Below are 15,971 nucleotides of genomic sequence, written 5' to 3'. Positions count from 1 at the left end.
ACGTGCGATGATGTAAAACCATCGTCACACCAAAGTTGCGTAAATAAGGTAAAATCATCACGAGCACCATGAGATTCATTGACGCTTTTATTAATTCATTCATTCGTTCATATATAGCGCAATATTTACAATAATAATAATATTATCAGGCACTCTGGGCTGCATCAGATACAATTACACAAACTTACTTTCATTTACAAAATTATAGAAAGAAAAAAACGTAAATCTTGCATTTCAAGTCTCATGTTTAAGTAACCGTGAAGAAATTCAAAATATATATTCACATCCAGAGTAAAAACTCAAACACAAGATATCTGATAGCCCAGTTACAAAAAAGCCCTCTGGAATTACAAAATTATCTGATGGGTCACTCATTGACACTGAACGTGTTAAAGGAACAGTTCACCCCTAAATGTATTCCCCCTCGTGTTGTTACAAACCTACATTCATTTCTTTGTTCTGATGAAGATGTTTGTAATGAAGCAGAAAACTGAAGCACCATTGACTTCCATTGTAGGAAATATTACTACTGAAGTCAATGGTGCTCAAAAACACAAAGGAAGAATGAATACGGGTTCGTAACGACACGAGGGTTTTTGGGTGAACTGTCCCTTTAAGGGTTTTGAGACTGGCTGCCATGTACTGAACACAGAATCAGAACTGTAACAGAATCAGTGTTAGATCCGTTCTGTGTTTATCTCCATCTGATCAATATTTAACCCTTAACATCCTCATACACACACATGAAGAGAAAGTCAGGTGTCCTTCAACTCATTGTGCGGTACTGAGACACGAGACGCTCTCACACTGACTGTATATATATGTGTGTGTGTATTACATGACTCTCTTAGCATGTAAATGAGCGACTGTCACGCCTGTACTCTGCTGCCATGGTAACCGGTCTGACTGTGTTCAGTGTGAGGGGGGCTGAACGTATGCGTGTGTCAGTAGAAACAGACGGTGTGTAGAAACGGTCTGTGGCTTTTCTCCTCAAACTCCTGCAGAAGTTCATCGATTTCATTCTCCATATCATCCGTGTGTTGAATCTGTAAGAAACGGACAAATCCGAACGCATCAGCTCAGTGTAATAACCTGCCCACAAACATTTCATTGGTCATGTTTTAATGTAAGTAAATATAGGATTGACATGTATGATGTTAGAGATGAATGAGGGATGTTTGTACCACAGGACCAGCTCAGGAATAAACGCTCACTTCATACTCACACATTGGCAAAGTTCACAGATGAGAAACGCTCCCAGTGTGGCCTCCTCGTGATTATCCTGAATGTCCACATTTATGACGTGTACAGGCTGAAAGCTTTCCTGCTCACGAGAGTTTAGGTCTGAAAGAGAGAGAGATGTGAAATCACATGACATCATTCATAAAAGAGATGATGAAGATCATTATGATCAGTGCTCCTCACCCTCCACCACCTGATCATAAACTCTCTCCTCACAGGTGATGACCAGATCAAACTGATCCTTGCAGCTTTGGAATCGCTCCGGTCGGATTTTAATGCGTTTGTTGCGTTCTAACATGTGTAAGATGCCATTCTGTGTGTATCTGAAGAGTACAGCGGTCAAGGAAAACACAACATACAGACTCAAACAAACAAACAAACATCAATACAAAAGTGTAAATCTTTCAACAAATAAATAAGGGTTAATGACTTACAACACTAAAAACTAATACATGAGCGTCCTCTAGTGGTCATTGTACACACGACTAACACTTCACTAGATAATAGTTTGATTATATAAACACTATGAATCTTTATATAAACTCTGTCCTGACTGAATCTGTTATGTAAAGAGCTGATCATGTGAATCACACGTGTATAACTCAACACTGAAGTATATTCATCTCTTTATATGTCATCCATCATCACAGTTACAGTAGTTCACTTACACCCTTTATAAACAACATTAAAGGATAGTGCACACAAAAATAATGTCATCATTAACTCACTCTCATGTTGTTATAAACATGCTACATTTCCTTCTTCTGATTAAGACGAAGGAAGATATTTTGAGGAAAGTTTGTAACTAAACCGTTTGTGCACCCCTTTCACTTCAATAGTAGGAAACAATAATACTAAGCAAATCAATGGGGTCCACAAATGGTTTCATCAGAACAAAGAAATTCATACAGGTTTGTAACAACATAAGAGGGAGTAAATGATGACAGAATTTTCATTTTTTGGGTGAATTATCACTTTGAAATAAAGGCATTTTTGTTAAAGCATTTCTGTGAATAAACTGAATAAAGTCAATGCAATAAACATGCACTGAATAAAACTAGAAAACCTTCACTCACATTAATAAAGTAAGAGCGCTTTTCCAATATTTAACAAAAAGGTTTATAGAAGCGACTTTTTAAAAAATCTCTTACAAGTTAGCTTTAAAAAATATGCCTAAATCATGATTTAACACGATTACTCCGTGACTTTGAAAACATGCATTTATTTAATCTTTTAATGAAGAAGTAAACGTTGCAATAGACTACATGTGTCAAAGCAGTGTTGCCTTACAAACACGTCGCACAATAATTGTTTTACCTCGATTGTCTTGTTTTTGTAATTGTTTGAGTTAAAAACGGAAAACGATTAATTGCATAGCTCTAAATGAAAATCTAGTTTTTATCCAAAATCTAAAAAACTTAAAAACAAACGGTGCTATATAGCACACAAAGTGGTTCTTTGCTCGTAATCATAGAAAAACTGTTTTTAGTGCCATATAGCAGCTGTCTAGATCACTATATGGTTCTACACCGGTGCTATATGGCACTAAAAACAGTTTTTCTATGATTATGAGCAAAGAACCACTTTGTGTGCTATATAGCACCATTTGTTTTTAGAGTGAACTTCAGTGTAGAAACAAACATTATTTGCCTATAAGTGCAATATAATAAAGAGCGATTGAGGATTAGAGGAGTCAGATCCTTGAATGAAAGAATAAACTACATCAGTGTTGAGGATTAAACACCTCAAAACAGTAACTACAGTTTACAGTAGCTTGACCGTAACCCTAACCTTAATTTCTGTTAAAGGGGGCGTGGCTTAACCTAACCCTACACCACTGGTTTCTGGAGTTGAACGCATGGTTTAAATGTTAAAATGTTTACTGGTGAAAAATACTTTTAAAAGCCATCAACACTCACACTGACTATTATATAAAAATACATTCAACCTACAACCCAACAAATCCTTTATTTCTCTGACATAACACAAACAATATAGTGGTAAAATAACTTAATTTACTAGCTTCCATAGTGTTAACTTTTACTTCAAAAGCTGGCTTGCGAGTTGATTGCTAATTTATCGTAGTTTCGTAACGTGTTGAATGACTGCGTACAGGTGCACTCACAATTCGCATCTGAGGAATCTGTGTCCTTTAACTACTTGAGGCGCTCAATTTTTTACAAGCCAAAAAAATCCTGAATTTCCACTGATTTCTACCCTCAGTCATCTATCATTAGGGGTGAATGGAAAAGTTACACGTCTTTATCAAAAAATATTTAACAGACACTCACTTTTCTATGAATTACAATTGACGAGTTTGCAATAACGTGTAATCAAATACGACACTAAAGCACATTTAGTGTCCTGTCTGAGGGAAGGGTTATGAGCACCCAATATTAGCCCAAACACAAAGTACCCCCCCCCCCCCCTTAACTGAGATATACAGCACACAGTGAGATCAAGGGCTGGAGGAGGAATGCTGCAAAAACTGTCACGGGACGGCTATATGTGTGACGCTGGACCACAAAACCAGTCATAAGGTATATTATAACCAATTTTATGGGTAAAAATGATGAATTTTTCTCATTAAAAAAAACCATTCGTATATTAAGATCACGTTCCATGAAGATGTTTGTACATTTTTTACTATAAAACTTTTATTTTTGTGAATGGATGCAGTGCTAAGGACTTGATTTGGATAACTTTAAATACGATTCTCTCAATATTTTGATTGTTGTACCTTCGGATTCCAGATTTTTTTTTGCATCTCAAACCAAATATTGTCCTATCCAAACAAACCATACATCAGCAGAAAGCTTAATTATTCAGCTCTCAGATAAAAAGACTCTTATGACTGGTTGTGTGGTCCTGGGTCACATATACACTGCAAAAAATGACTTGGTATTCTTGTCTTGCTTTCAGTACAAATATCTAAAAATTCTTAAATTAAGATGTATTTTTTTGACGAGCAAAATTAATTTACCAAAAAAATATACAAATTTAAGTGAATTTTTGCTTAAAGGGACAGTTAACCCAAAAATAAAAATTCTGTCATCATTTACTCACTCTCATGTTGTTATAAACATGTATAAATTTCACTGTTTTTATGAACAAGGAAGATATTTCGAGAAATGTTTGTAACTAAACATTTCATGGACCCCATTTACTTTCACTGTAGGAAAAAAACAATGCTATGGAAGTAAATGGGGTCCACAAACGGTTTGGTTACAAACATTTCTTAAAATATCTTCCTTTGTGTTCGTCAGAACAAAGACATTTATGAGAGTTTGTAACAACATGAGAGAAAAAAAAGACAAATTTCATTTGTGGGTGAAATATCGCTTTAAAACAAGCAAAAAAAGACCCAAAAGGGGTATGAGCATTTTTCTTGAATTAAGTGTTTAAGAAAAAAGTAACCTTATATTAAGATTTTTTCCTCACCCCATTGGCAATTCTTTGCTTGTTTTATTCACAAATTCACTTAAATTGTATATTTCTTTGGTCTAAAAACGAGACTTGTTTTCTTAGGTCATTTTGCTCATCAAGAAAGTACATCTTAATTTAAGAATTGTCAGATATTTGTACTGAAAACAAGACAAAAATACTATGCAAGAATATCATTTTTTTGCAGTGTAGACTTCTTTGCGATGATCGGTTGGATTACTTGACTGTGCTACTTGTGAACTTGGTTAAACATTTAAAATTCAATCCTGCCCTATAATAATTTCTTCCCATTTCTGGCAGCCAACTGTACTAAATATTCTGTGTTGCCACATGGTGTAAAAGGAAATAAAATGTTACCAATGTGGTAAAATCCACGTAACATCTTCGTTAGATGGTTTTAATAGCTTTGATTTGTCATTTATGTCATATAATACCAGCGGGGTCTACGACTTCTATCATTGCGAAATTTAAACCAGTTTCTAAAACCAATAAAGCAGCCACTAACAGATAGTAAGAGTTAAGTTTGGGCCCTGTCTGTCACGAACACAGTCGTGGGTTTGGAAATCCTTGAACGTGAAGCACAGCTAACACAGTTGTGTTTTCCTGTGTGACTCTACGCTAGGGATACAGTTCTTTGTCTTTGCGCACCAAGTCATTGTACATCTGCTCATAAGTGGTTTTAAAGTCGTAAATGTTGGGTTTGTCCGGAGCCGGTCCAGGCAGTTTCACATGAGTCCCTGTGCCGAAGGAACGCACGTCAAACCCTCGCTTGCTGTAAAGATAACAGAGAAACAATGAAACACAGCACAGATCATAGACATCACATACACAACTACACAACAGATCAGGGGTTAACCTGCTGTGACTTACCAAACACAACAACACCTGATCTGAGATCATTAGTGTGGATTACAACATTAACTAATAACTATGGTAATACCACATTCTGCCAAAATGTGTCATGGTATTACCATAGTATAATGTTATGTCATGTGGTGTATCGTGTAAATATTGTATATATGGTAAAGCACCATCTGGTACCAACACACTAGTTCGGTGAGGGCACTTTTCTTAAATAGTTGTAATAATGTCGTTGGTCTGGCTCTCGTTTATTCCAGAACTTTCTGAGGTATTTTTTTCGCTTCGGCTTGTAAAAAAATAATCAGATTCGGTTTCTTCTGTGCGCATCGAGTTACTTTATTATTTAATGTTAAGTTTTAAATGATAACGATTCTCGTGTTCGGATCTGCGTCTGTTGGATCATCTGGGCCGAAGACAAAGGAGGACGCGGAAATGAGTGAGCCGGTGTGAGGTGGACGGCAGTCCGGGTGGGTTCGTGCGGGTTTCAGGTCGATTGTTCCGGGTCGTTACCTCAGGATGTTGTGCGCTTCCATACTGCGGTTCTGGTTGCTGGAGCAAACGACCGCGACACGCAGCGGATCGGCCGGCATCGCTATCTAAAGCCCGGCGGAAGTTTGAAAGGATCGGATAGAGTCAGTTCGACACGAGCTCGACTCGACGCTTCTGCTCTGATCTGCTGACGGAGAGAAAATGGCGGATGAGCTGCGCAGCTGCCGGTGAGACGTCACAATGTATAGGCGGGGCGAGGAGGCGGGGCTAGGGGGCGTGGCGTCAGCCCAAACATGTAGTTATTACCTACAAAAATATATAAGTATTCAATACTTCTATATCATCATAATATTCGATATTAAACATCATCAAGTCAAACTTATTTTAGGCATGCAATGTTGTTAATTCACGAAATAAATAACCACATAAAATCCATAACAAGCCTCTTTATTGACACAAAAGGTTTGTATTACAGAGGAATAAAAGCACAGTATTCAGATGACCGGTCAGTCAATGTTCTCATTTTGGTGAATACTAACTCTTGTGTAAAGATAAGGCATAATGTTAATTATTGGGTTTAACACACAGGACATTACAGTACAAAATTACAGCATCCCTCTAAATACACTGTAAAAAAATTGCTGTAGTTATGCAGCTGTTTGCCAGTAACTTAATGTAGATTTCAATTTATGTTATTTACTGGCAACAGTTTGTTGAAAGTTAAATTAACATTAACAAGTCTTTACATAAAATAACAGATTCCGGGAAGCAGAAATCCTCATCAATCTTTTTCTTTTTTATCCTTCAGATTTCAGTTCCCAGAATGCTTTGCATGATGCTGTTATTTTATAGTTTTATTCTGTAAAGATAAAGACCTGTTAATGTTTGATGTTCATTTAACTTTGAACAAACTGTTGACAGAAAATAACACCAATGTAAATCTACAGTAAGTTACTGGGATTCAGTTGACAGTAATACTGTAATTTATACAGACATCTAGTGAAAGTAAAGCAGCTTTACCTCCTTACTACAGCCAAAACATGACTTTTGCTCTTTATGTACTGACTAGAACAAATATTTATATAACTTTCTGACTAAATAACAATTGCACAGTTTTTTTGGTAAATGAAATTATTAAATAATTAAGAGATTTTAGATGAAATCACGCTAAGATAGCTCAACAGTGAAGTTTTTGACTGTGTTCAGAATAAAATACTTTTCTTACTATTGCTTCTGTACTACTCTATACATACTACTGTAGTGTTATTGTATGTCTGTGTAATGTATGCATGTATTCTGTGCACAGTATGCAAATGTTCTGCTTTTATAAATACCCACATGACAAACTGTATTTCTTATAATGTGATCCCACAAAGAAATGTGGTCCATTTGATCCATGTTTTACAGTATGCAGAATAAACCTGAAGTAATACCAGCCACAACTTTTTGAAACTTATTTAAACATTTGATTGGGTGTGTCCTCCGGAAGTCGCATTTGTTGACCACATACGTCATCAAGAATCTCACATTTTAGTTAAAAACATAATAAAATTAAGATTTATTTCTCTCAAGACATACAATCATTGCAGTTGCTTTCCTGAAATAGAACCTGAAATATTTAAAAAAATATGAAGTAGGCCTATGTGGTCAACCAATGCAACTTCTGGAAAAATGGCAATTATGGTCACCCTAATTTAGCTTGATGTTAATATGAAGCTTACATGATTTAGCATGACGTTAGCATGATGTTAAAGAACATTTTGTGAAAATATAATCTTGATATCTTTAATATTGACTGTGTCAAAGATTGAAATCAAATTTTGATGCTCCAAATCCCATCATTAGATTATGAGACGTCAGTCTGGAATTCACAGACAGGATTATTTGAGCAAGTATTGAAATCAGTGTCTCCTTATCTTACCACAACTCACAATGAATAATATCTGTAGCCTATGTTACTGTTTGTTTGATGTTTAAAGTGTGCAATCAGTGTATACAGTGTGCACTATTCAATAAATAGTACTCAGCTCTTATTTGTGTAGTATGTAGTGTCGCAGTTATATGTAAATCAGGCATTTCGTGTCTGATCCTGAGTTATAAGAGGTGTGTGTTTGTGTGTTTTCACAGATGTGTATTTAAGTGAGATCTGTGCGAATGCTGCGCAGTGAGCGTGTGTTGCGCTGTCGGGTTCATGATGTTTTCAGTGATGTACGCCACCAGGAGACAGATGATGACCAGCATCACGCAGATGGCCCCGCCCACCGTTGTCATGGCGATAACGATGTCCTGCATCCCGTCGGGCGCGAGGCTGAACTCCACGCAGGCTTCTGCTAGCTCGGAGGCGTAGGGTCGCACGCAGAGGCGGTAGTGCACGTTTGTGTGCAGCTCATTGAGTAAATAATCCCTGCAGCTGCTGCCTAAATGCACGCCTGCGCAGTCGAACTGCGTGTAGCTGCCGTTCCACCAGCAGCTGAGCCTGAAGCCGCCCGTCTGGCCCGGCGAGGGGGTCTCTGTTGGGGCAGTAGATGTCCACTGAACGAACACGCTGCTGTTGGACAGGATGTTGGCAGTGAGCTGCCCGCCGGGTGACGTCACCTGCCGACATGAAGGAGCCGGGCACGTGAAGTCGGTCTGCGTGTACCGAAAACACAGACGACCCGGGTTACCCGCGCTCAGGGTGCGGTAAGCGCACAGTGGACCGATTTCACCCCCAGAGCCCAAAGCGGGCCACCGCCTCACTGTCCCGCTATTATCCAGTGGCTTTGGCATCATCTCGGGATTATTGATTCCCAGAGTGTCGTTATTATTGCTGCCGGGGCTTTCGTATTGCGTGAAGCGGACGGCGCTGGTCCGGTTCGGTAAAGCAGAACTCCCGGTGTTGAGAAACATAAGAAGAGCGAAGCTGCGGAGGAGATCCGATCCCTGACGGCGTGACATGTCTGATCTAACGGCTTTATATCACTAGACAGATGCGGAGAATAACGTTGCACGTGCGGTCGCCATCACACCGGTGCACGAGACGACCTGAAGGAAAACAGATAGAAAGAGTAAACGAACCGACTCGTGCTTCAAACACACGCGCATCTATGAACACAAGAAACAAAACAACACATTCATTTGATTTATAAACACGTAAACAAATGTCCTTCATTTATCACTTGATCTAAATACAGATTTAATGTTAGGAATAATGATGTTACCTCAAAGACAAGATCATCATACGCTACAGCCTCTCATCGAGAACGCGCATCTTTGTGTGCCCGCGCTTGCGCGTTCATTCGCGCATCACAGAATGATGTGTTTGTCACGTTTCTCTCGTTTTCAGTCACTCACATGTAATTACTCACTAGAAGAATGTTCACCCTATTATCATTTAGATTTTCTTATTTCAATATCATAAATAAACGCATTTAAACACTTTATGAAATTATTTTTGAGAAAAGGCAGCATTTTTGCGAAAGAAGTCCCGAAAAGTGTCAATCTGAATGTTTTTCTTCTGACAGGTACCCTGGTATTACCCCAGTATTTCCTGATTTTACCATGTTAGGGCAACATACTGTTGACACAAGGACAACATTTTTGTAAATAAAATCCTAAACATACCGTAACTGAACCCAAAAATCTGAGGGAAAATGATGAGTGAAAAACATTAGTCTAGAAGCTAAACCTGATTGTACGTTTAAACTTGAAACAAACTTATTTCTGGAAATCTGATTGGTTGATCAAAATGTTTTCCCAGATTCACTATAGCCTAATGTTGCCCTGAGGGCATCAACCACATGGCAAAATCAGGAGAGCCGTATTTGCTTAATCTGCCTAAATAAAACACATTTACTCATACGTATCACAAAATAAGCATAAACTATATACTCAGTTCATACGTTATCATTAGTTTATTGGCATTATAGTCTATTATCATTAGATCAACATCAGCTGACAACAATTTTAGTGTTTTGGTGTCAATTATAATAATCATTCTGCACAATGAATACTATGGTATTACCATGAGCGGACCAGTTTAAATTCTTACTACATTCTTTACCCATTCATCTTAATGGCTGTTACACTTTTTGCTATTTATCCGTTAGTTAATTTCCAAAAGTTGACTGATTGAATCTGACACAATAAGAGAGAAATATTAACAGCATACACTTTTATCAGACACTTTACAAAGAAAATTGGACGCATGTGAATACATTCAGGAAAATAATAAAGACTGATCAAGGCAAAATAAGAAAAAAAAGAAAGATAATAAAATAAAAACATTATTCTGGAGATAAGATGATGAATATTGTCATCACATGCATTGAGTAGCTGAAGTCAGTGATTTGTGACGCACATGTTCCTCTGTGGAGGACTGAATCAGCTCCTTAAAGTGCAGCATCAGAAAGTTTAATAAGTCTCCAGAGCCTCAATACATCTATATCAGCCCTTTATTAACAAACTGTACCACATATGAAGGACACTAACTCAAACATTCACCCCCGACCCCCCCCAAAAATAAAAATATCACATGATCAAAATTGCAAAAATTTCCGAAAAGTGACAAGAATGCAGCAGATAACTGTTATTAAACAGATTAATAGACACATCTTTGATTTGGAGGTTACATGGAAAATCATGTGCCCCTTCAGTATGAAAAACTCATTCCTGTTCATTTTCAAAGGTGTATAATTTTGTGATATTTTGGACAGACTGGAACACTGTTTCTATCAATCTGCTTTTAGGAGCATGACTCAGATTTATTTATCATCACTTAAGCATGAAACATTAATGCTAGATTAAAATCCCAGTGGTGTGAGAATGATTGAGAAGTGCTGAGAGCCGAGCGTTTGAATGAAATCAACCCTGAAACACAGAAAGTTCAAGCCTGCTGAAGCATTGTGCGGTTGAGCATATGTGTGCATATAATATAAATGAGCTCAAACAACAGCAATGAAACACAACCTTTACACAAGATGGACAGAACAAACAGAGAGAGAGATAAAGAGACAGACACATGTAGACATGTCTGAAGTTTTGACAGTAGATGCCATTTTCTTCGGCCTGCTGGTCTTCTCGGGCATTATCGGCAATATTCTCGTCATCTATGTGGTGAGATCAAACAGATTTAATTCTGTTATATTGATTGTTTTGTTTGCCTTGAATGTAAATATGATAGCATTAAGTTTAATTTTAATAGCATATTTCTAGAATATTGTCAAAAGAATTAAATGTAAAGACGTTTTTGAGAAAGTGAATCTTTGACTCACAGTTTAATCTCATGAAAGCTGTCAAGAAGGTTTGCTGGACACATGCACGTCACCCCAAGATCTTACTTTGAAATTTTTGGGAATTTTTTTTTATTGCAATATTATTTTTATCACATTTAAGCGAATACAAATCATTTCAATGATGCATTAGAATGTTTTATAATGTGTGTTTTTAACTAACAGATTGTATCGAGTAGAAATTATTTGCATTGCAGTCATGGGAATTTAGAGGCAGATACTGAACTGAACTGATGATTCTCGTGTGTTATTTTGATCTTTTTAGTTCCTCTCTTTTGTCTTTCATCTAATATCTTCAGTTCTTCTTTGTGTTTTTTAGGTGTTGCAGTGTGCTAAAGAAAGCGGCTCTCATCATTTGGCTCCGGCTGACACCATCCTGGTCAATCTTTGCCTGGCAAACTTGCTGACGTCCATCTTTCGAACGGTTCCCATCTTCGTGTCTGATTTTGGTCTGGAGGTGTCGCTGTCGCCCGGCTGGTGTCGCGTCTTTATGCTCCTGTGGGTGTGGTGGCGATCGGTGAGCTGCTGGGTCACTCTCGCCCTCAGCGCTTTCCACTGCGCCACACTGCGGCGCCAGCACGTCACCATGGGTCCGCTAGGCCACCGGAGGGAGCGCAGACGGGTGTGGGTCATTCTGGGCGTGGTTTGGGGCGTCAACCTGTTATTTTCAATTCCTGCGCTCGTCTACACGACCCACGTGCGTGGAAACATCACGGTGGAGTTTATGGTGATCAGTTGCACGACGCGTCCGCTGCTGGGTTGTGTTTGGCAGTTTCCAACAAAGCAGCAAGGCTTCGCGTTTGCCTCCACGTCTCTGGCGCTGAATGAGATCATGCCGCTGATTTTAATGGTGGGCACCAATTTTGCGACCCTACACGCGCTGGCCAAGCACATCAGGGCGGTGGCAGCGGGTGTAGTCACTGGTGGGGACGTGGACAAACAGACGTCTAGTGAGAGGAAGGCGGGTCACGTGATCATGGCTCTGGTCGCGCTGTTTGTGGGGTGTTGGGTGCTGCAAGTGGCCGCGGTCACGTATTATAACCACAATGGTGGACGGCACGCAGAAGGACTCCTGACCGTCGCTCATTTTTCAGCTTCGCTCTTTGTTGGGTTCAGCCCACTGGTCGTGGCACTTGGACACGGAAAACTGCGCAAAAGAATTAATGTCATGCTGCAGCATTGGGTACCATGGATCAAACGCTTGGAAGAGAAACACCCGGAAACAAGTAAACATACAGCAGTAACACCAAAAGACATCACATCGGGTAAAGCAGAACACATAAGGAAAAAGTGACTACAGTGTTTCACACTGTACACGCACACTCTACTAATAATGAAAATTGAGACACGCGCACTGTATGCGGACCCTCATGTACGCATTACCCATACTTCAGCCTTTAGGACCTGTGTACAGCACAAGATTTAAACATCAGGGAATGCCTGAGGGCTTTAGTTGCTATAATACCCTTGTTTTTATCATAGTTGCTGTGCTTTGCACCAGTCGGTTAGTGTGGTATTTGTCCCACCCCTCCTCCACTGTGATTGGACGACTGAGTGAAAAGTGACATTGAAGATCTTAGCGTAGACACTCAGCACTGCCTATTTTTTTTAAGTGTGGGACCTCCACTAGAAGCAATTACAACATACAGTTTACCTGTATATAAGTGTACTGTAGATGGCTATAATGCATCACTGTGTTGCTATAAATCCACCTATTAATGTATTTATGTTATGATAACAGAATTAAACAAATCTCACACACACACAATTTATTCCACCAAATGTTTATTTGAATCCCATTGATGCTCAACCTGTAAAACACAGATACTCATGAATATTAATTAGGTAATAAAATATTTCCAGTTGATTTCTAGTAGGTTGTTTGTGTTTTTTAATTGATTTGTTTGTTTAAATAATGACTATGCCCAAAGTTTATCTATCCAGAGAATGCGAGACAGGAGAGACTTTATGAACGCTCGCAGTCTCTTGTGTCCCACAGCGAGGATGATGGGCGACAGCGCGATGAAGCTCATGTTACCAAAGCGAGCAACGATCAGCAGGAACTCGGTCGATGATCCACGGTTATAGTTGAAGTAGTTGACAGAGATCACATTGGTGCCCCATGATGATATGAAGAGAATATTGAGAGCCAGAATCACCTGATCCAACACAGACACATCATCTGTTATCACCAAAATCAGCAGCAGTACCATCAAGAACTAAGATTCTAGGGATACGCTCACCTTAGCCGCCCGTCTCTCCGCAGGGATTCGACTAACAGTCGGCGCGTCCTGACTCTTGTTAGTATTTCGCATGCGTCCGTGGGCAAATAGCGTCAGCAGGGAGCCCAGGTTAGTGAAGTTCATCAGGACAATGGGAATGGTCTCATGTATCACCATGGAAGAGGTGGCGAAGGCCAGGCCGCTATAAGGTGACGGAAAGTCCCAGATGCAACCCATCAATGGGCGAGTTGTGCTGCTCACCAACATTATAGTCTGGAGAGAGATAGTTCAAATGAAGGTTTGATTTGGTCTAATGATGAGATGGAAAGACAGACATATGTGGCATTCAAAGAAAGAAGTGATACTTATACAATACTACCTAATGAAAGATTAGTTATTGCTAAAAGCGGCGAGTCCCGAGTCTGCTTCTGAAGATGGTTGTTGGGTTTGAGGACCATAAAGTGCTCCGTCCTGTTTGAGCAGCTACAGGTTTAGTGTATGATAAAATATTGTAGGCATCAGTTATGGACTGTATATTGGACAGATGACTAAGTTAAATAAACTATTCACATGCATGAAGAGGTTTTGGCAAGGGTATTTTAGTGCGATGCTAATGGTCTAATCAGATTCAATGGATTATGCTAAGCTATGCTAAAAGTGGCACTGCCAGACCCAGAGATCAGATGGATGGATTCCAAAACGGTAAGAATCAATTAAAGGGGAGCTGGAAAATGAGCATATTTAAAAGAAAAGTGGAGTGTCGCTTTAAAGCAAATATCTCCTGTTGCATTGAACGTTTAGGGTTGTAACTTTGCAGATGTTGTTTATGCTCAAACATCAACATTACACACAGTTAAAAAAGTGGATTTGCAGCAGTTCTTCAGACAGTACTCACCATAGACCCTACACATGTTTCAGACACTAACTTCACCTGTCTTTTGAGATACACAATGTAAGCACACAGATAAAAAAACTGCACCCTATTGAAAAATCCAGCTAAAACCAGCATAAGCTGGTAGCTGGTTTTAGCTGGTTTAAGGTGGTTTATGCTGGTCCTCCCAGCCTGACAAAGCTGGTCATGCTGGTGGGCCAGCTGGTATTCCAGCATGACCAGCTAAGTCCAGCTAGACCAGCTTAAAATGTGACCAAAACACACCTAGACCAGCTTGCTACACCAGCAAAACCAGCTTCCTACACCAGCAAAATCAGCTAAAACCAAGCTGGGGACCAGCTAAAACCAGCTCACCAGCTTATGCTGGTCTTAGCTGGATTTTTCAGTAGGGCAGACAGACCTCAGTGGAGTTTTCCCCTCCGTTTTTAGAGAAGATAAATGCTGGAAGGGCATAGATGAAGTTCAGACTCCAGATGAAGCAGAAGCCCAGGATTAGGTTTGTCTGAGGACCACGGGGGCCGTGCAGTTTCACAACGGGTGGGGCGACTCGACGCAGTGTTTGAAAATGAAATGCGCTGAGAAAGAATATCGACCAGACGTTTGCTGAGCGCAACCAAACCCAGATGCCCATCATAAAATGACACCAGTCTCTATTAAGGAACACCTACGAAGAAAGAGACATGATGTTGTTTTAAACTAATTTCTACCTTCACCTGACTACTAACAGTCATTCTGACAATTAATAATAATCAACTAAATCTCTTTCACTACTTATTGCATTTCCACATTTGCTCTACTCAGGATTACTCCTATTGGCATTGATGTACTGTTAGGTGTTGCTTGTGAATTCTTCTCAAGATTAAAAGCCAGTAATCTGATTTATTTTAATTTTAGTAAGGTGATTGTACTGTACCTCCAATCCCAGGTCAGACACCATCACTACAGTATTTCTCACCAACGACACCATCAGGTTAGAGAAAGCCATGTTGACCAGAATCACATCGGAGGTTCGGACGATTCCCGGATCCCGCAGAATGCTTTCTCCGACCACTCCGATGACCGTAGCGTTCCCCAAGTTTCCAAGCAGCACCAGTAAGATGTAGATGGCCGTGTAAAGTGGCGAAGAAGCCATTCGTTGAGTGATACTGATGGGTTTTCCCATGATTCGCCTGATAACTTGAAAATGTGAGCGTGCAAATGACTTCAGTTGTGAATCACTAATGCACTTTCTCTAAGAACATTCTCAGTGATGTTTAGTTTTCCAGCCCAGTACCTCCCACCACAACCACAATCCTCTTCTATCACCACAGTTACTGAATAAATACAAAGAAGAAACCTCATCAGCATCATCCTGGTCCAGCTCTTGTAGTAGAAGATACCATGAAGAGTAGTAAGATTCCACCAGAGATATGGATGCATTGAGATAAATGAGCTGAAGATGCATTTTTACCCATGAGGGATTATTAACCCCATCAGACTCATTAAACTCTGACTAACTGATTAACAAACCTAACTCAATCCCACAGAGGGTTTTATGTTCAAAGCCCAAAC

At 39.5% G+C, this 15,971-nt stretch overlaps 4 protein-coding genes across 5 annotated transcripts; 1 reads left to right on the top strand and 3 right to left on the bottom strand.

Moving 5' to 3' along the window:
* Positions 1-69: 69 nt before the first annotated feature.
* Positions 70-6,259, bottom strand: ssu72 (SSU72 homolog, RNA polymerase II CTD phosphatase). The gene is made up of 5 exons (XM_055217372.2): positions 6,058-6,259; positions 5,315-5,458; positions 1,426-1,565; positions 1,226-1,344; positions 70-1,046 (listed from the first exon to the last, which is right to left on the bottom strand). The coding sequence occupies exons 1-5, from the start codon at positions 6,135-6,137 to the stop codon at positions 945-947; spliced, it is 585 nt and encodes a 194-aa protein (XP_055073347.1). The 5' UTR covers positions 6,138-6,259; the 3' UTR covers positions 70-944.
* A 208-nt stretch (positions 6,260-6,467) lies between these two features.
* fndc10 (fibronectin type III domain containing 10) lies at positions 6,468-8,973 on the bottom strand. The gene has a single exon (XM_055217371.2). The coding sequence runs from the start codon at positions 8,971-8,973 to the stop codon at positions 8,158-8,160; it is 816 nt and encodes a 271-aa protein (XP_055073346.2). The 3' UTR covers positions 6,468-8,157.
* ora4 (olfactory receptor class A related 4) lies at positions 8,963-13,190 on the top strand. Of its 2 annotated transcripts, none has more exons than XM_055217368.2 (2): positions 8,963-9,083; positions 11,626-13,187. In XM_055217368.2, the coding sequence occupies exons 1-2, from the start codon at positions 9,006-9,008 to the stop codon at positions 12,598-12,600; spliced, it is 1,053 nt and encodes a 350-aa protein (XP_055073343.2). In that variant the 5' UTR covers positions 8,963-9,005; the 3' UTR covers positions 12,601-13,187. The 2 variants fall into 2 exon arrangements, with proteins under 2 accessions (XP_055073343.2, XP_055073342.2); XM_055217367.2 differs by lacking the exon at positions 8,963-9,083 and adding an exon at positions 10,064-11,130 and having other exon boundaries at positions 11,626-13,190.
* On the bottom strand, positions 13,085-15,749 carry LOC129453244 (olfactory receptor class A-like protein 4). Its single transcript, XM_055217381.2, has 4 exons — positions 15,334-15,749; positions 14,821-15,084; positions 13,550-13,801; positions 13,085-13,465 (listed from the first exon to the last, which is right to left on the bottom strand). Exons 1-4 carry the CDS (start codon positions 15,580-15,582, stop codon positions 13,226-13,228), a joined length of 1,005 nt encoding a protein of 334 aa, XP_055073356.2. The 5' UTR covers positions 15,583-15,749; the 3' UTR covers positions 13,085-13,225.
* Positions 15,750-15,971: the final 222 nt, after the last annotated feature.

This window comes from Misgurnus anguillicaudatus, unplaced genomic scaffold (assembly GCF_027580225.2).
Source record: "Misgurnus anguillicaudatus unplaced genomic scaffold, ASM2758022v2 HiC_scaffold_31, whole genome shotgun sequence".
NCBI lineage: Eukaryota > Metazoa > Chordata > Actinopteri > Cypriniformes > Cobitidae > Misgurnus > Misgurnus anguillicaudatus.
The sequence above is the reverse complement of the archived record's forward strand: the minus strand, read 5'-3'. Positions and strand labels throughout refer to the sequence as shown.

Excerpts from the sequence above, each read along its gene's own strand:
- ssu72 (XM_055217372.2), bottom strand. The coding sequence starts at position 6,137 with ATGCCGGCCGATCCGCTGCGTGTCGCGGTCGTTTGCTCCAGCAACCAG. Across the intron at positions 5,459-6,057 it reads GAAGCGCACAACATCCTGAG|CAAGCGAGGGTTTGACGTGC; the intron begins GTAACGACCCGG and ends TTATCTTTACAG. Across the intron at positions 1,047-1,225 it reads TCTGTGAACTTTGCCAATGT|ATTCAACACACGGATGATAT; the intron begins GTGAGTATGAAG and ends CGTTTCTTACAG.
- fndc10 (XM_055217371.2), bottom strand. The coding sequence starts at position 8,973 with ATGTCACGCCGTCAGGGATCGGATCTCCTCCGCAGCTTCGCTCTTCTT.
- ora4 (XM_055217367.2), top strand. The coding sequence starts at position 10,972 with ATGAAACACAACCTTTACACAAGATGGACAGAACAAACAGAGAGAGAG. Across the intron at positions 11,131-11,625 it reads ATATTCTCGTCATCTATGTG|GTGTTGCAGTGTGCTAAAGA; the intron begins GTGAGATCAAAC and ends TGTGTTTTTTAG.
- LOC129453244 (XM_055217381.2), bottom strand. The coding sequence starts at position 15,582 with ATGGGAAAACCCATCAGTATCACTCAACGAATGGCTTCTTCGCCACTT. Across the intron at positions 15,085-15,333 it reads TGTCTGACCTGGGATTGGAG|GTGTTCCTTAATAGAGACTG; the intron begins GTACAGTACAAT and ends CTTTCTTCGTAG. Across the intron at positions 13,466-13,549 it reads CGGAGAGACGGGCGGCTAAG|GTGATTCTGGCTCTCAATAT; the intron begins GTGAGCGTATCC and ends GTGTTGGATCAG.